The sequence below is a fragment of the Dryobates pubescens genome, chromosome 4, assembly GCF_014839835.1.
Source record: "Dryobates pubescens isolate bDryPub1 chromosome 4, bDryPub1.pri, whole genome shotgun sequence".
NCBI classification, from domain to species: domain Eukaryota; kingdom Metazoa; phylum Chordata; class Aves; order Piciformes; family Picidae; genus Dryobates; species Dryobates pubescens.
In genome coordinates this window covers 9,644,944-9,659,906 of record NC_071615.1, presented here as the reverse complement: position 1 = coordinate 9,659,906, position 14,963 = coordinate 9,644,944, and the positions used below count along the sequence as shown (strand labels likewise).

Sequence of the window (14,963 nt, the reverse complement as noted above, 5' to 3'; positions counted from 1 at the left end):
AAGGAGCTGGTTTCAAGGATATTCCTGAAGTCTCTGTTTTAAGGCTGAAAAAGGACAGGTTGATACGTACATTGTCTACTGTTCAACATAATGGAAATGGATGTAAATCACTGCTAAGAATGGTGATTAATAAAGCCAAAGCCTAAGGCTTGGTCAGATGCAGAGAACACGGCCCAGCCTAGTTCTGAAGACACTGGTGTCCTGTGTGGTAAATGAACCACTGCCCAGAAGCACATTCCATCCCAGAGGGCCCACAAAAACACTTCAATCTTTGTGTTTGGAGGGTAGTTTGGCAACCACCTAGGACAGGAGTCTCACGTAAAGTTTTATGTAAAAGTCTTAAGTATTTGCTTTCATTTTAATATTGTTTAAATGTTGAAAATTTAACCTATTAGGCTTTATAAGGTGACAACCCTAATGTCTTCCATAGTGACTCTATTCAAGGAGGGTGTCCCCTGCTTTGCACAACTCCATGGGATATTTTAAGGACTGGAGTTTGTAAAGAACCCATCAGCATGTCTGTGCCTAAGGGACAATTCCATATTAGCTTCAAAAAGTAATCTAAAAATCCACTTTATCACTTGCACACTGCACTTGCTCCAGTACCTGGGTGTCACTTTGTGCATACATAATTCTTTTTAATCTCAAATTCAGTATTACTATTTTGAAGTTGTGGAGGCAGACGTCATTGCAGCTACTTGGATAAATTGCAAAGTACAGAAAGATTTTTCCGATGGGCCATGGCATGCCTTAGATGCAAACATTGCTTATTTCATGAAGGTAATTTACCACATGTACTAAGTAAAGACCATTTCACCGGAAACAGAAGGAGAGATAATAGTGAATTCTGTGAGAAAAAGTCAGGCCCTGAAAACTGCTCAGGAACTTCCAGCAGAATATTCAAAAGGGACTGGACAAACTCACAGAAGGTAGTGCCATTGATACCTACACAGGGTATCACAGGGTCATTTTAGCTTTCATACAATAGTCTGGATGCAGCCTTGAAGCCAAATGTCCTAAACTGAGGCTTGTTGGAATGTGGGGAAATGTATCAGGAGTTAGTTTTAAATATACTTCATACTTAAAACTCTTTCTTAGAGTATTTGCTGTTGGTCACAGAGGAGAACAAAGTGCTAGAGCAGATGTTCACAATAGTGGGTAACAGTCTGACCCAGCAAATGTTGTCAGTAAGTGGAACAATCTCCAACAGAGACAAAAATGGCTGAAGCAAGCTCTTGTGCAGCAAGGAAATAATCTTGATCTATTCATTTTGTGAATCTTTCCAATTTAAAATGAAACATTTGAGTTTTTTCTTTCCTAGAAGATAAAAAGTACTTCTAGTATTAACAGAACTATATTCTGTAGCTTCAGAAACACTTACAGTAAGATAAAGCTAAGACAGATTTGGATGCTGAACTTTGCACGCTGCACTGAGCCAATAAACCCAATGTGAAGCACAAAATTATATCAGGACAGGCAATATCTGAGAGCCCTTTGCTTGGTACTTCTGTAACCCCTACCTTTACTAAAGGGGAAGGGGATCAACAGGCTTTCATGAGAGGTGTTCCATCCACCTTTGCTCAGAACTGTGTGAAAGGACATTTTGTAGTCACAGGCAGTCAGTTTGTCCAAAGAAGAAACTGCATTTCAGTTATCAGGAAGTCTAACAAAATGGTACCTACTAAGCAAAGACTAAAGGGTGACTGACTCTGTTCTGCCATTTGAAATTCCTCCTTTTTGTCTTTCCTGAAAAATCCCTTAATAAGATTGCTCCTAAAAATTTCAGTGGCCTCCTGAACAAAGCCAACAGGAGAAGATGTTTCAGCACTAACAGAGGTCAGTAAGATTTGAGAACAGTCAAGGCTGGCCTTGTCCCAAACTGTTAATAGCTGGGACTGAGGTGTGCGTCTGAAGCAGAACCAGGCAGGGAAGGAGTTCCTCTTTGAGAGCATGCTCTGCTAGCTGAACAGGTGACTCAAATGATAATACCCCTCTGTCCACACAACTTAGACCACAACAACCACTGATTGGTTTCGGTTGATCGTCTAGTCCAACCCCTCCAGCCATGCACAGGAATACCTTCCACTAAATGAAGTGCGTGAAATTATGCTCAGAGGCCCACCCAAACTGACTTTCAACACTTCCAGGGATGAAGCATCCACAGCTTCTCTGGGCAACCTGTTCCAGTACCTCACCACCTCACAGCAAAGAATTCTGTGATTACATCCAATCTAGAGCTACCCTCTTTCAGTTTAAAAGTGCTGCCCATTGTCCTGTCACTATGGGTCCTACTAAAAAGTCTTTTTCTACCTTTCTCTTAAGGCCCTTTTAAGTACCGGCAGGCCACCACAACATCTCCCCAGAACCTTCTCTGCTCCAGGCCAAACAACCCCAACTCTCTCTGCCTTTATTCACAGCAGAGGTGTTCCAGCCCACAGACCACTTCTCTAGCCCTCCTCTGGACCCACTTGAAGAAGTCCACATCTTCCCTGTGTTGCCTTCTCAGAAGTGTACACAGTAGTCCAGGTGAGGTCTCATGAGTGCAGCAGAGAGGGACAATCACTTCCCTCAACCTGCTGGTCATGCTGCTTTTGATGCAGCTCCAGATGCTCGGCTTTCTGAGCTGCTAGTGCACATTGCTGGCTCATGTCCAATTTCCCACTCACCAGGATGCCCAGGTCCTTCTCTGCAGCACTGCTCTCAGTCCATTCATCACCCAGTCTGTGCTTGACCCTGCTGCAGACCTGCAGAGTTCAGATTTTTCTTTCTCTTCAGGTTTCTGTTCTGTTTTCCCTCTAGGTGCATCAGAGCCAAAACTGACTTACAAACTTCAAATAATGCTGAAAGAACTCTCATGACCTAGGGGTCTGAGTGTGATTGCTTGTTAGGGAAACAGAACATGAGAACTATCTCCTCCAACTCAAAATAAATCTGCTGAAGACAGAATAGTGTTTTCAGGACTGTTCACCTCTCAGCTTAAGAATCCTGTATTCACAAGATAGCACAATGACAATTTAATGTCCTCAGCAAAACTTTAGATTTGACCCATTCCTTGCAGCCCTTCCTGCAGACTTGGAAAAAAAAATCTTATTCTACCTACTCTGTAGTTTCTGTTAGCATCAGTTAAGAAAATAACATAAGTTCTTTTTCAGCTATGTGGAAGCAACACTTCAGAGCTACGTATAAGGTTGCTTTACCACTAAAAAATTTAAGTGTATAGGTAAGAAGTTGGAGTTCAGTCTCATGCAATGGTAAATATCTTCAGTTTCTACAGGCTCAAGCGACCTGTGTGACTGAACTTTTAAAGATAAGTTATCTTTGGGCAACTGGACAGCAGAATAAATAAGGGCAGTGCTTGCAGACATGTTAGGAAAAGGCTGCAGAAGTTGTTCTTTCCAATTCAGCTTTTGTGTTCTTCCACTTGTGACCTTGGAAGCACCTTGATCTTCAGTAAGATGTCAAACTACAGTGGAAAGGACCTGATCCCTCCCTAGAGAGAGTTATTTCCTGAGGTAAATATAACTGCAGCCCCAAGATCAAACTATTTACTTACATTTTCCAGGTCTTGATTCAAAAGTTATTAGTTTTCAAATTATCAGGGAAGACCATCTTTTGACTAGATTGCACTTCAGTCAAGTCTAATTTATTGCCAATTATTGCTAATATACTAAATTTACTGAAGATGTGTACTGTAAATTTGTATCAGATGCCTGCACACATGAAAAAACCAAACATTTGATGGAAAAGCTGGTGCACAGAGAATAAAAATCAAAAGCAATTCTGACCCTAGAATCCTCATGAAAAACTTTTATTCTCAGCAAAGCTTTAAAGGAACCAATCACAACACAGCTAATAACAGCAGCACTAATTATTCTGTCCAAGAAGCAATACCCAGAACAGGAATTCTACCTTTGCTAACCATGCCACAACTCTAATCACAAACACGCACAGCACCAGGACTAGCCAAACGACAGCACCAGTGGGGATAGGAACCGGATGGGGCAGAAAAGCAGCTGGGTAAAATCCTAGGCAGCCAGTGCTCACCATGGCATTTACACTTAATCTGAGTCATTCATATCGTAATCCGTCTCTTCATCCTCACTCTGAGTGCCATGCAGCATGCAGCAAGTGCAGAAAAAGGAAGGGAAAAGAACAGATTGCAAGTGAGTTAGAGCTGCAACAAAGTACAGTCCACTTACACTTGAAGAATCTGGGAATGACATTTATTTACTTTTTACTGGGACCCCCACTCTTTGCAAGGAAGTATGGCAGCAGGTAATTTCAAGGAGGAACATTACAGGTTTCATTAAAATCTCCTTTTTTAAATGTCCTAAAGTCAGCAGAAAGAAGCCAGTAGGGCCATGCAACATAACAACAAGGAACACAAGCAGAGAGAAAACTGAAATCAAACTGAACAGCAGGTACCTCGTGCACTCTTTGCCACGGATGGGAAAGGATAGCACTTGAGAATCTCACTTTGGATGCAAACATTATGAACAAGCTTTGGTCATTTGTCCCAAGGCTGACAGCCCAATTAAGTGGTATGAAAGGGAATAATGTTCATCTGAATGCAGGTTATCTTTCAGTAGTGCCATAGCTGCCAGTAACATCCACCAGAACCATTTAAGTCAAAATCTCAAATGCCTTTGATGTCCTTCCCTGAGGTGTACTGGAAGAAGTCAGCTGCTAACTTACTATGTGAGCTGTGTTCCAAAAAAACCAAAACACCAGAAGAGGATTCCTATAAGGAATGAAGGTGAAGCTTGATTGGTTGGGCTGTCAGAAAACGCTTTGTCCTGTTCTGCAAATCCAGTGCTATTAATTAAAACTGAAGTGCTTGTCAATAAAAATTACATAGTGGCAACTTCTTGTGTCCTCCAATCCCACCTGCTGTAGTCAGAAGTCTCTCTCATGGCTTCCAAAAGTCAGCCCCGGTACATGAACACATTATTGTGTATATATCACTGGATACCAGAATTTCCACCATACAAACTTCACAAAGACCAAGACAGACACTAATGAATAGATTGCAGACTGGAAGATTAACATTGGCTAAGAGGGAAGTATTAAAATGACAGCTCCCAAGCTCCAGTCAAGATTCCTGAATACAGCTGTCAGAGACCTCCCAACAAAACAGAATTATTTTTTTCTTCATAAGCACAGCCTATTAAAAAATCATTTATCTGTTAGGAACACAATAGACATAAAAAAGGATTCTTCAAGTATTGCCTTAAATTGCTAGCAACAGCTCGACGCTTCCAGGACAAAAGGAGTGAAAGTTTTTATCTCAGTAATTCTTATTTATCACCTTGGTCAAATGATGCTCTCCTTTCCTCTTCTCCGAAACAGCAACCAAGAAGCACTTCAATGGAGAGATCTAAGATTAAGCTTCGCTCAGAGCCACTGAATTTATAGACCTGTAATGCACTCTGAACTAGTTTCTGTATTTAGAGTTTAACAATTTCATTTGCTTTGTATTTTCTTTTACATCAAGAATGCAATCACAGAATGTAACTCTGGCAACTTTTCAAGTTCTGTTAAGACAATACTGTTCCTTATGATGATATTGATTAGGTTTTAGAATTCTACATTTTATTTTGGGCACATATCTCAGCGCTCAATTATTACCACACGCCTCTTTGACTTGTCAACATTTAAAGTTTTCCTGGCAAAAGCAGAGCTTGACTAAGGTTTTGGAAAGAGTGAGCCATGGCTTATCCAGGTTCATTGCTTTACCCTTGACTATGTTATTCCCTTATAATTCTCTGGAATTTTTATCTCAATGATGAGCAAAAAGCATTTCACTAAGAACCCAGCATAAAGCTTGGAGTACTTTCACAGAACAATTTATACAAATCTCTCCATATGTGCACCTGTACAACCAAGTTTCAAGGCACAGAAAGGAGTGAAGTGTTACCTACTTGAGGCCTCAGTGTCAAGACCCAGATCAATTCTTAGCATTAATTCAGTTTTCAGCTGAACCAGTGGCAAAATAAGGAAGCATTCATATGTGTGAGAAACAAACCCTAGACTCTCAACCGTGTAAAGCAAGTATCTGCCAACAGTTGAGAAAAAGATAACAGGTATCAGGAACAGCAGACAGCAATGCACTTAAAGAACCCATCTGGTATAACAAATGTGTGCTGACTGCACCATTTTCAGTGGACAGGAGACCATTATTCTTCGTGAGTGAGGGGGAAAAAAGCAATTACTTAATGGTCCAGAAGAGAGGTAGGCCTAGTGTGGCTCACTGAAGCCCACTGAATTTGGACCATTTCTTCAGTCCAATGTCTCTTAACTTACCTTTGCTTTTTCACTGGGTTCACTGGTTGTGCCATAAGGAGTGTTATGCAATTCCTTTGAGACAACACACAGAAATTCAGCCTGATCTTCATTGCCATAGTTATAGGAAGAACCAATACTGACCAGCTGAAAGATGAGGGGAAAAAAAAAAATCAATTGTATTTCCACATAGAAGAAATGCCATAAGTACTCATCATTAGTGCAAACAGTCCTCACTCTTCAGGCTGTTGGCTGTACCTGAAGCATGATTCTCCACTTCAGTGCAAATGTTTTGATGTTAACAAATACACTGACACTCTGATAAGATAAACATAGATTTATTTTTAAACACTTACAGAATTAACCACTTGCAGTTATGATTATATTGTGAAAGAAGAGGCTACAGAGGCAGGCGAGTGGAGAAGCAGCCTGTTGCCTATTTCTGTTATTTACTGGAAACCTTCCCATCCTCCACAGTTAATTTTTAAAAAGCTTGCACGTGGTATCTTAATGTAGCATGATTTACATGTAAATGGCTGCATGCAGGAAGCACTTTAGCCTTAAGGGATACCCACCACTTGACTTACAGAATAAAGGTACTTCTATTAAAACATACGTTGAGTGGACAAAGACAAATTTTGCATTTGATTGGAAAACAGCAAGACACAGCACGGTGGGACACAAAGATTAACATCTGAAGTTCATATGGACTGCTACAAGGAAGTTAATTAAGGAAGCACTACAAGCAGAAGCCATGTATAATGAAAGGTGGTGCATTTACAAGCTTCTGCAGGTCTCCATAGCGAGTGACAAATGAAGTTACTGCCAAAGAAGGATATACTCAACATCACCACTACTTTGTATGCAGCATGTTAATAAAATGGCAGAAACTTCATGTAGCTTGTCTTACCTTACACACCAGCACACTTACCTAATGCTAGAAGCTTTACATAGCCTGCCTTTCCAAGCCAGAATCAGTTCAGATGTAGCTTGTTCATTTATTTTAACAGTTTATTTCAAAAACATGACAAGATAATGTATGGTGCTATTACTACTGACACCAAGTCCAAAAAGTCAGCCTTTTGCAGATACACTGCACTGAAATGGCATTAGCAAAACTATATTAAATCTACCTACCAAATCACCACACATCTGACAACACTGTCCTGCTCCTCCATCCCATTAAAGTGCCCTTGACCTCTTTTCTTGGGCAACAGCACTTGAAACACTGTCTGAAAACAAACTGCATGCTGCAATTTGTCTAGGACAGCACCAAAGAGAGTAAAAGCCTTGCTAAGGCAGAGAAGATGCAGACAAGAATTATTCTTGGTCCAAAATCTGTACTTGAGGGACAAGATTATTCCCCTAACAAAAGCAGATAGTAGATCAAGGTTAAAAGCAGCTTCCATATTGCACTGTCAGAAGAACATAAAGCCTCTTTGTATTTTTAAGGAGGGAGAGGAGAGATGCTCAGATGTTCCAACAGTGTGGTAAGACAGCCAAGCCGGCACCTCCACAGACAGAGCCAAGCTCTACAAAGAGGAACAGACAATGTGCCTGCACAGTGATGCCAACTTGATGCCAGGCCTAGGCCCTGTCAGAGTTTTTGGGCCCTGACTGTATTATAGCATCCAAGGCTCAGCCTCCTGCTGGCAATCAAAACCCAACACTCTCAAACTATCCACTTTAACTATGCTACCAAGGTTTGATGACCAGAAACCTTTTCCTCCTTCCTCCACTCCTACCACCACTCCAGCTTTGCAAAATGTAAACAGAGTAACGAACACAGTCTGGTCGGAAGTGAATGGGATAAAGACATTTCTTCCACCAAAACCACCTAACAAAGTTACAAGGCCCCAAGGTTTTGCAGAAGTGCCAACATGACCTGACTGCAATACAACAGCACCATTCATCATGAGAGGTTAACGCAACTAATCTTTCACAGCCTGCACCACAACCTGTTTGTGTGACGTACAGTCAGGTATCACAAAGAAATTGTTTACTGTCAGGTTGGTGAGGAACTGGAAGAGGTTGCTCACAGAAGGTGTGGATTTCCACTCCCTGGAAGCACTGAAGGCCAGGATGGATGGGGCTTTGAGAAAGCTGATCTAGTGGGAGGTGCCCCTGCCCATGGCAGCGGGGTTGGAACTGGATGATCTTTAAGGTCCCTTCCAACCCTAATCATTCTGTGATTCTACAGAAATCCATAAAGTAACTAGCTACTTAGCTGCACAAAGTGGACTAAATCCACTGAAAAACTGGAAAAATAAACCCAGATTTACTTCATATATAGAGATGATTTACTGATTCTCTTCCCTATAGGCAAAAAATGTTATACACAGATTTTCAGGGGGAAAAAAAATTTCTAATTAAGATGGCTATAAGCCTGCTGAAGTGGTATAAAGTTTATCCTATACATTCCACAGCAATTACAAACCATATGATAAAATGCTGCCTCAATTACTGAGGTAAAGTGTGGGACTATTTCAAACAGTATGTTTACCTTCCTCTTAAAGGCTTTGAATGAAAAACATTCCAAAAGCTGGACACATGTTTAAATAAAGCCAAGCATAATTCACTTTCTCTGAGGGAGCATTCAAAGAACAGAACTCAAGTATATGCTTTGGTTTAGTAGACAGTCAACTTTTCTTCTTGCAAAATGGCAAGAACCTGATAGCAGATAAGCTGTGGTAACAACTACCAGAAGGGAAATAGTTCTTTACTGATTGACACTCCAAAGAAATAAATGACCTCTCTGCCAGCAGATATGGTACAAGATCCAAACATCAGCCAAACCATCAATCCTGGTTCAAGAAGGCTGACAGGTTCTCAGTTGATAGCTACTTACATGTCCTGCTAATGGTTCATAATCCATATAAACTGACCTCTTGCACATAATTCTTTTCAGGTGGCATGGCAGACTTCATAGCTAGTTGGAGAGGATTATTGATTTAATTGACTGCAAAACATCTGGATAACTTTTGGCCATTATTAATCAGCTGGTGCATTTCAAGATAAAGTCACTTCAGCAATACAAGTTCTTCAAAACTCCAACACATGATACTCTCAGAAGCAGTTCCACACCTGTGCAACTAAGAATGTATTATTTGCATACCATCATCTGCATGCTATAAACTTCACTTTTTGAGATGCAGCAGCAGCAACAAGGGTGACAGCAGAAAAAGAAACAATGGAAAATGACTGCAGATGAGAACAGGAACCATTGTGTCAGTAACAAAGCAGTATTTTAGCACTTGTAGTCCAAAAGTCATCCCATTGTTCCCAGTGTTGGTAACAACACCTTAAGAAGGATGCTGATAAACTGTGTCCATCTGTCCCTGCCCTCCATCCCCCAAAGAAGTACTAAAAAGAACACACCACACATCAGTGTAATCTGAAGTCTGCCAGACACATGTGTTGCAATGCTTGGGAAAAGGATTTCAGATTATCCAGCCTACTGCTTCTCAGGCTTTCTGAAAGGACAAACTCTTTTTAGTTCATGGGGCTTAACTAGTAGAGAGAGTTTTAATGACCAAGAACTTAAGGATAGAAAAAATGTAGATTTTGAAACTCTTGAGTTTCACAGCTTTGTATGACTATATCCCCATGTATCTATGCAGAGATGTATCTTCCCTCATTGCTTTTTTCCTTCTGCAACTTGTTTCATAATACTCTGTACTAAAGCAGTGTGATCCTGCCTGAGCATCCCCCTGAATCTCAACAGTGTCATAACTCAGCATAGGGAAATGCCAACATTGCTCATTACAGAACATTAATTAGATCATGATCCGTTCCCTGTTTCCACAGAGTAAGAGTGCTGACACTAGGAGGCTGTCATCTGTAACTAAAGAAGGCAGGAACAGACAGCATGGTTATTATTAAATCAACAGGAATTTAATTATTTGCATTCTATTGCTTGATTGGCCAGTACAGGTCAGGATTATCCTGAAAAAAAAAACAAAAAACAAAAACAATCAACCAACAAAACAACCCCAGAGAAATAACAATAGGGAAGTTTCCTGCCGGGAAGCAGCTCTGCAGAGAAGGTTCTGGGAGTGCTGGTGGAGAACAAGCTGGCCCTGAGACAGCAATGTGCCCTTATGGCCAAGAGAGCCAACAGTATTCTAGGGTACATGAGGAAGAGTGTGGCCAGCAGGTCAAGAGAGGTTTGTCTTCCCCTCTACTCTGCCCTGGCAAGGCTACAACTGGAGTATTGTGCACAGTTCTGAGCTCCCCAGTTCAAGAGGGACAGGGAACTACTGGATAGAGTCCAGCAGAGAGTCACAAGGATGATTAGGTGACTTAAGCATCTCTCTTATGAGGAGAGGCTGAGAGACCTGTGGCTCTTTAGCCATGAAAGGAGCAGAGTGAGAGGGGATCCTATCAATGCATATAAATATTTAAAGGGTGGAGGTCATGAGGGTGGTGCTGGGCTCTATTCAGTGGTGGCCAGTGACAGGACAAGAGGCAAGGGGTACAGGCTAGAACTCAGGGCTTTCACTTGAACTTAAGGAGAAATTCCTTTGCTGTGAGGGTGCAAGAGCCCTGGCGCAGACTGCACAGAGAGGCTGTGGAATCTCCTTCTCTGGAGAGATTCCAAACCCACCTGGACATTGTGATCTAGGTGTACCTGCACTGGACTGGATGATCTCCAGAGGTACCTTCCAACCCCTACCCTTCTATGACTCTATCTCCTAAAGTTTAGACTTTTAAGTAAAAGACAACAATCAGAAAAGGCAAAGTTTTAAAACCCACCAGTCTCATGTGAGTAGGGGTGGGCAGAGACTACCTGATGCAAAGCTATGGTCAGGGTGAAAAATGTAAGAATTATTTCAGGGATGATAATGAATTAAATTCCCAAAGCCCTTTTCCTACACCTGCAGCTCTGTGCTTTTCCAAAAAGAACATTTAACAAAAATAGATGATAGAATGGTACAGCTGAGAGAAGAGGTCAAGTCCTGCATCAAGTTACTCAACAGCAGCAACACACCTGAATTTCTTCCTGTCTTAAATCCATGACTGTACACCTAAAAATACCCTAATGAACAGGCACAATGGTTGTTGCATCACCTTTAGGAATCTCATTTTTTAAGTGAGCAAATCTCATGCCTGACTGAACTGAGACAGGTCTCAAAACCAGACATTTCAGTAACTTGCCCACACAGAGCTGCTGACCTGGTTTAACAGCACTGCTTCAGAACCTGCACAGCACATTTACAGGACAAACCAGCAATGGCATTGCCATCACAGGTAGCCACTCCAGCCTGCACAAACAGCATCCCTGGCTTTCTCTGCTTCCCACTTTCTCACTGGAGTTACTCATATTAACTAACTCTTTATGACTACCAATTTCCTTCTCTTTCCATGATGAAAGAGTCTCAAAACTGAATAAATTCCCTAACAATTATTTTCAAGTTGTATTTGAAATGTTCTTAGACTTTGAGTATTACTGCTTCTCTTTCAGATGTAGTGAACTCCTCATACATGAGAAAGATCATCTTGGAAAGCCTGTCTTTTTAAAATTTATTTATTTAGTAAGTTACACCAGCCCTGCCCTCAGTTGAATATGAATTTAAGAATGGCCCCTGCCCCTTTCAGAGTCAGAATGTTACAATGCATTGATTCTGCTGCCTTCTCAGAGGGTTTGCAGAAGGCTGCTAGATACACACACACACACCAGCCATTAGCCTCAGCACTGATGGCTGACACCAGGACCCCAAGTGTATTTATTTCAGGTCTCTCAATGCTCTTAAGCCTGCATTAGACTTCAGATCTAGGAGGAAGAATAATTCATTCCCTTCCAGATTTTTTTCCTTTTAATTTCATACCTACCTTCATTTCTTCACTGCTCTCCCCCATATCCCATTATATTATGTTGAATTTCACTCTGAGCTCTCTAGAACACAACCACGTGGATAACATCATGCTGCCTGTACCCTACACATCCCTAACTGCAGGCCACGTTTCCTACTGAGATCCAGCAAATTTGCAAATCCAGTGCATTAATTCCACATCCAAACATTACTCCTATAGAACTGCAAGGAACAGATAAGGTTTGGCACACTGAAAGCTGATTCTGGAACACAGCTAGGCAGCAGTCCAGGGTTAACACCTAGAACTGCATGGCTAAGTGTCCATGGAAATTCAAATGCATGGTCTTGTGCATGGCAAGTCACTTTACTGTCAAGTTAGCCTCAAAATATTGTTCTGATATTTCAGACTGAATAACAACCTACACAGCAAGGAAAAGAACAAGCACTCCCAGTATTTTATGGATGAAAACTACTACAGAACCCCAGGCTCCCAACCAGTTCATATGAGACAATTCAAAATGGAGCACAGCTACATAAAGAACTGGAAGCTGCCTCCAATGCAAAAATCCCTCCCAAACTCTCAAACACTGGCAAGTAACACAGCAATTAAAAAAGCAGTGGCCTGAGGGCAAGGGGAGCAGGAAGGATGAGACAGCCTCAAGTCAATTACTGAAGCTATGATTCTTCAATTTGGTTTCAAGAAAAGTTCCCAAAGGGGAAAAAAGACCCCAAACATACCAATATAAAGACAAAAAAAACCCCAGGATGTTCTTTCCACTTGAGACAAGATTTAAAACTGCTGGATTTGTTCTTCCCTCACATCTCCATACTTCATTAATGAAAAATTCTGTTCTTTGTTGCTCCAGTTCAAATATATTTCATCCACCTGAAAAAGGAACAGTTAAGTTCTGAGTTCCAGAAAGAAAGGGTTTGAACTCAGAACTTAACTATTAAGTGGATGCAACACACTTGAACTGGAACAAGAATTACCACAGAAATGTCCCTTGCTAAACTCAGTGAACAAAAAGCTTTACTTACAGGGCTCCTAATGCTTAAATTACACCGCTTAGCAAGTATGGATCAAAGACTGCTAACTTTGGAGAGAGATTTAAGGAAAAGAAGTCACCTACTGAGCAAGTAAGAACCCTTCTTAAGGAAACCCTTTAACTTAATAACTAGGGGGGGCTTGTTTGGTTACTTTCTTATTATCTTTACAACATGAACATTCATAATGTATCATGAAATACTGTGAATATAAATAAAAGCCAGTCACAAATACACACAAATTACTATGTGCTGTACATCCAGGAGTAAAGTGGAATGATTTGAAAGCAGCAGAAACGCAAGGAGGCCAAGCATATCAGTGTGAGGGCAAGAAGAATGGTGTGACACACCTCACTGCAGCATTTCTGGAAGCATCTCTCTTCCCCTTTCACTTCCCGTGACACTATCAGCAGATACTCTGACTGCTGGGCCCGGCCACAGCTGTACTGGGAACCTAAGCTGACAAGCTGAAATAACCAATCAGAGCAAAAAAAAAACAAGAAAAAAAAAAAAGAAACCTTTGTAAAGCTCAAGCACATACTGTTATCCAAATGTACACATCACACAGGTAACATTCACCTGCCACTAGGACAGGTTGCCATCAAGCTACAACTTTCATTTCAACGTAAAATTTATGGAGGCAGCTGCAAAGCCTTTTGTAGTTTCAACAGAAGTGAAGAGCTACTGATAGTAAGTCAGAGAACTCCTCACATCACTGTGATGTAGCCAACTGCTCTGACAAGCAGAACGTTTGGTGCATTATGAAAGTGAGCATTGCTTTCCTGTGATACTTGCCAAGTGCAGAAGGCAACACGGACAGAAGACTGGAAGGTGTTACGTAAAGCATTGTACCAAGCCTGGGTATGAAAGAACTTCATCTTGTTCCAGATACTGATAAACAAAAATCCAGCTAAGGAAACACAGGGAGTTAACTAAAGGAAGAAAAGGTTAAGTGCTGTAAATTGGTTTTAGAAGGGGTAATTTACAGAAGATCTAAGAAGATAACTGGAGTGGAAAAAATTGTCTTGTTCTCATAAAAAAAATCAGCACCAAGAACTCTGCTCACTCTGGCCAAACATCTAATAATTCAGGAGTGTCAGAACAACCTCAGCTAAATTTCTCAACTTCATATTACAAAAAATTATTTTGTCTTAATAATACATGGCAGCTCCTAGGTCACTTAAATGAAAGCACAGCCTGTCTGTCGGTGCACTTAAGATTAAAGCTTTAAATCAAGTATTGCCCGTCCTGGGTAAACTGGCTATTACTGCTGATAAGAAGGTTCATGAATACTAAATTTAATTTAATCCTGCTATTATGTGAATAATTGAAGGCAGCAGCTAAATACCATCCTCCTCATACAGTGAACATAGTTAAGAGAGCATCATGGTGACAGACACAGGTTACATTCATCATTAAAATTTACATGACTGAAACACCACTGCTGCCTAAAGCCTTTGTAGCAATTTCATATAGCCTATAGTTCCTCATTACGTAGTACTGACAAAACATTAGTTTTTTTCTGATTGTCTGAAGTGGTTAACAATTGAAGCTAACAATCAACTACAATCACAGAAGTGGGGCAGCACAATTCTTGGCAGCAGTGTTTGGACTGGAACAGAACCATTGTATTCTCGCAGTGCATTCACTCCTAGTCCTTGGAAAAGAGCATCAGCACATCTGCACAAGTGCCCCACAAGTTCAACACCTTCCACTCCCACTTAATCACCACACCAAATTGTATTTTACAAGAAAAAATATATACAAAGTGTGTTAGGTGCCACTCCAAAGACTGCTTCTGAAGGAAGCGTGCTGCTGAGCAAC

The 14,963-nt window shown here is 41.0% G+C and overlaps 1 protein-coding gene across 4 annotated transcripts in view; it reads right to left on the bottom strand.

The window, feature by feature from the left end:
- KCTD5 (potassium channel tetramerization domain containing 5) overlaps positions 1–14,963 on the bottom strand; it is a 31,925-nt gene that overhangs the window by 5,165 nt on the left and 11,797 nt on the right. Inside the window, exons 5-7 of one of the 4 annotated variants that reach the window (XM_054180456.1) lie at positions 13,490–13,606; positions 6,304–6,429; positions 4,045–4,103 (exon numbers count right to left, since the gene is read on the bottom strand). In XM_054180456.1, the coding sequence (XP_054036431.1) occupies positions 4,059–4,103; positions 6,304–6,429; positions 13,490–13,606 (288 nt within the window). In that variant the 3' untranslated portion in view covers positions 4,045–4,058. The remainder of the gene's footprint in view (positions 1–4,044; positions 4,104–6,303; positions 6,430–13,489; positions 13,607–14,963) is intronic. The other 3 variants (XM_054180457.1, XM_054180458.1, XM_054180459.1) reach the window with 3 other exon arrangements.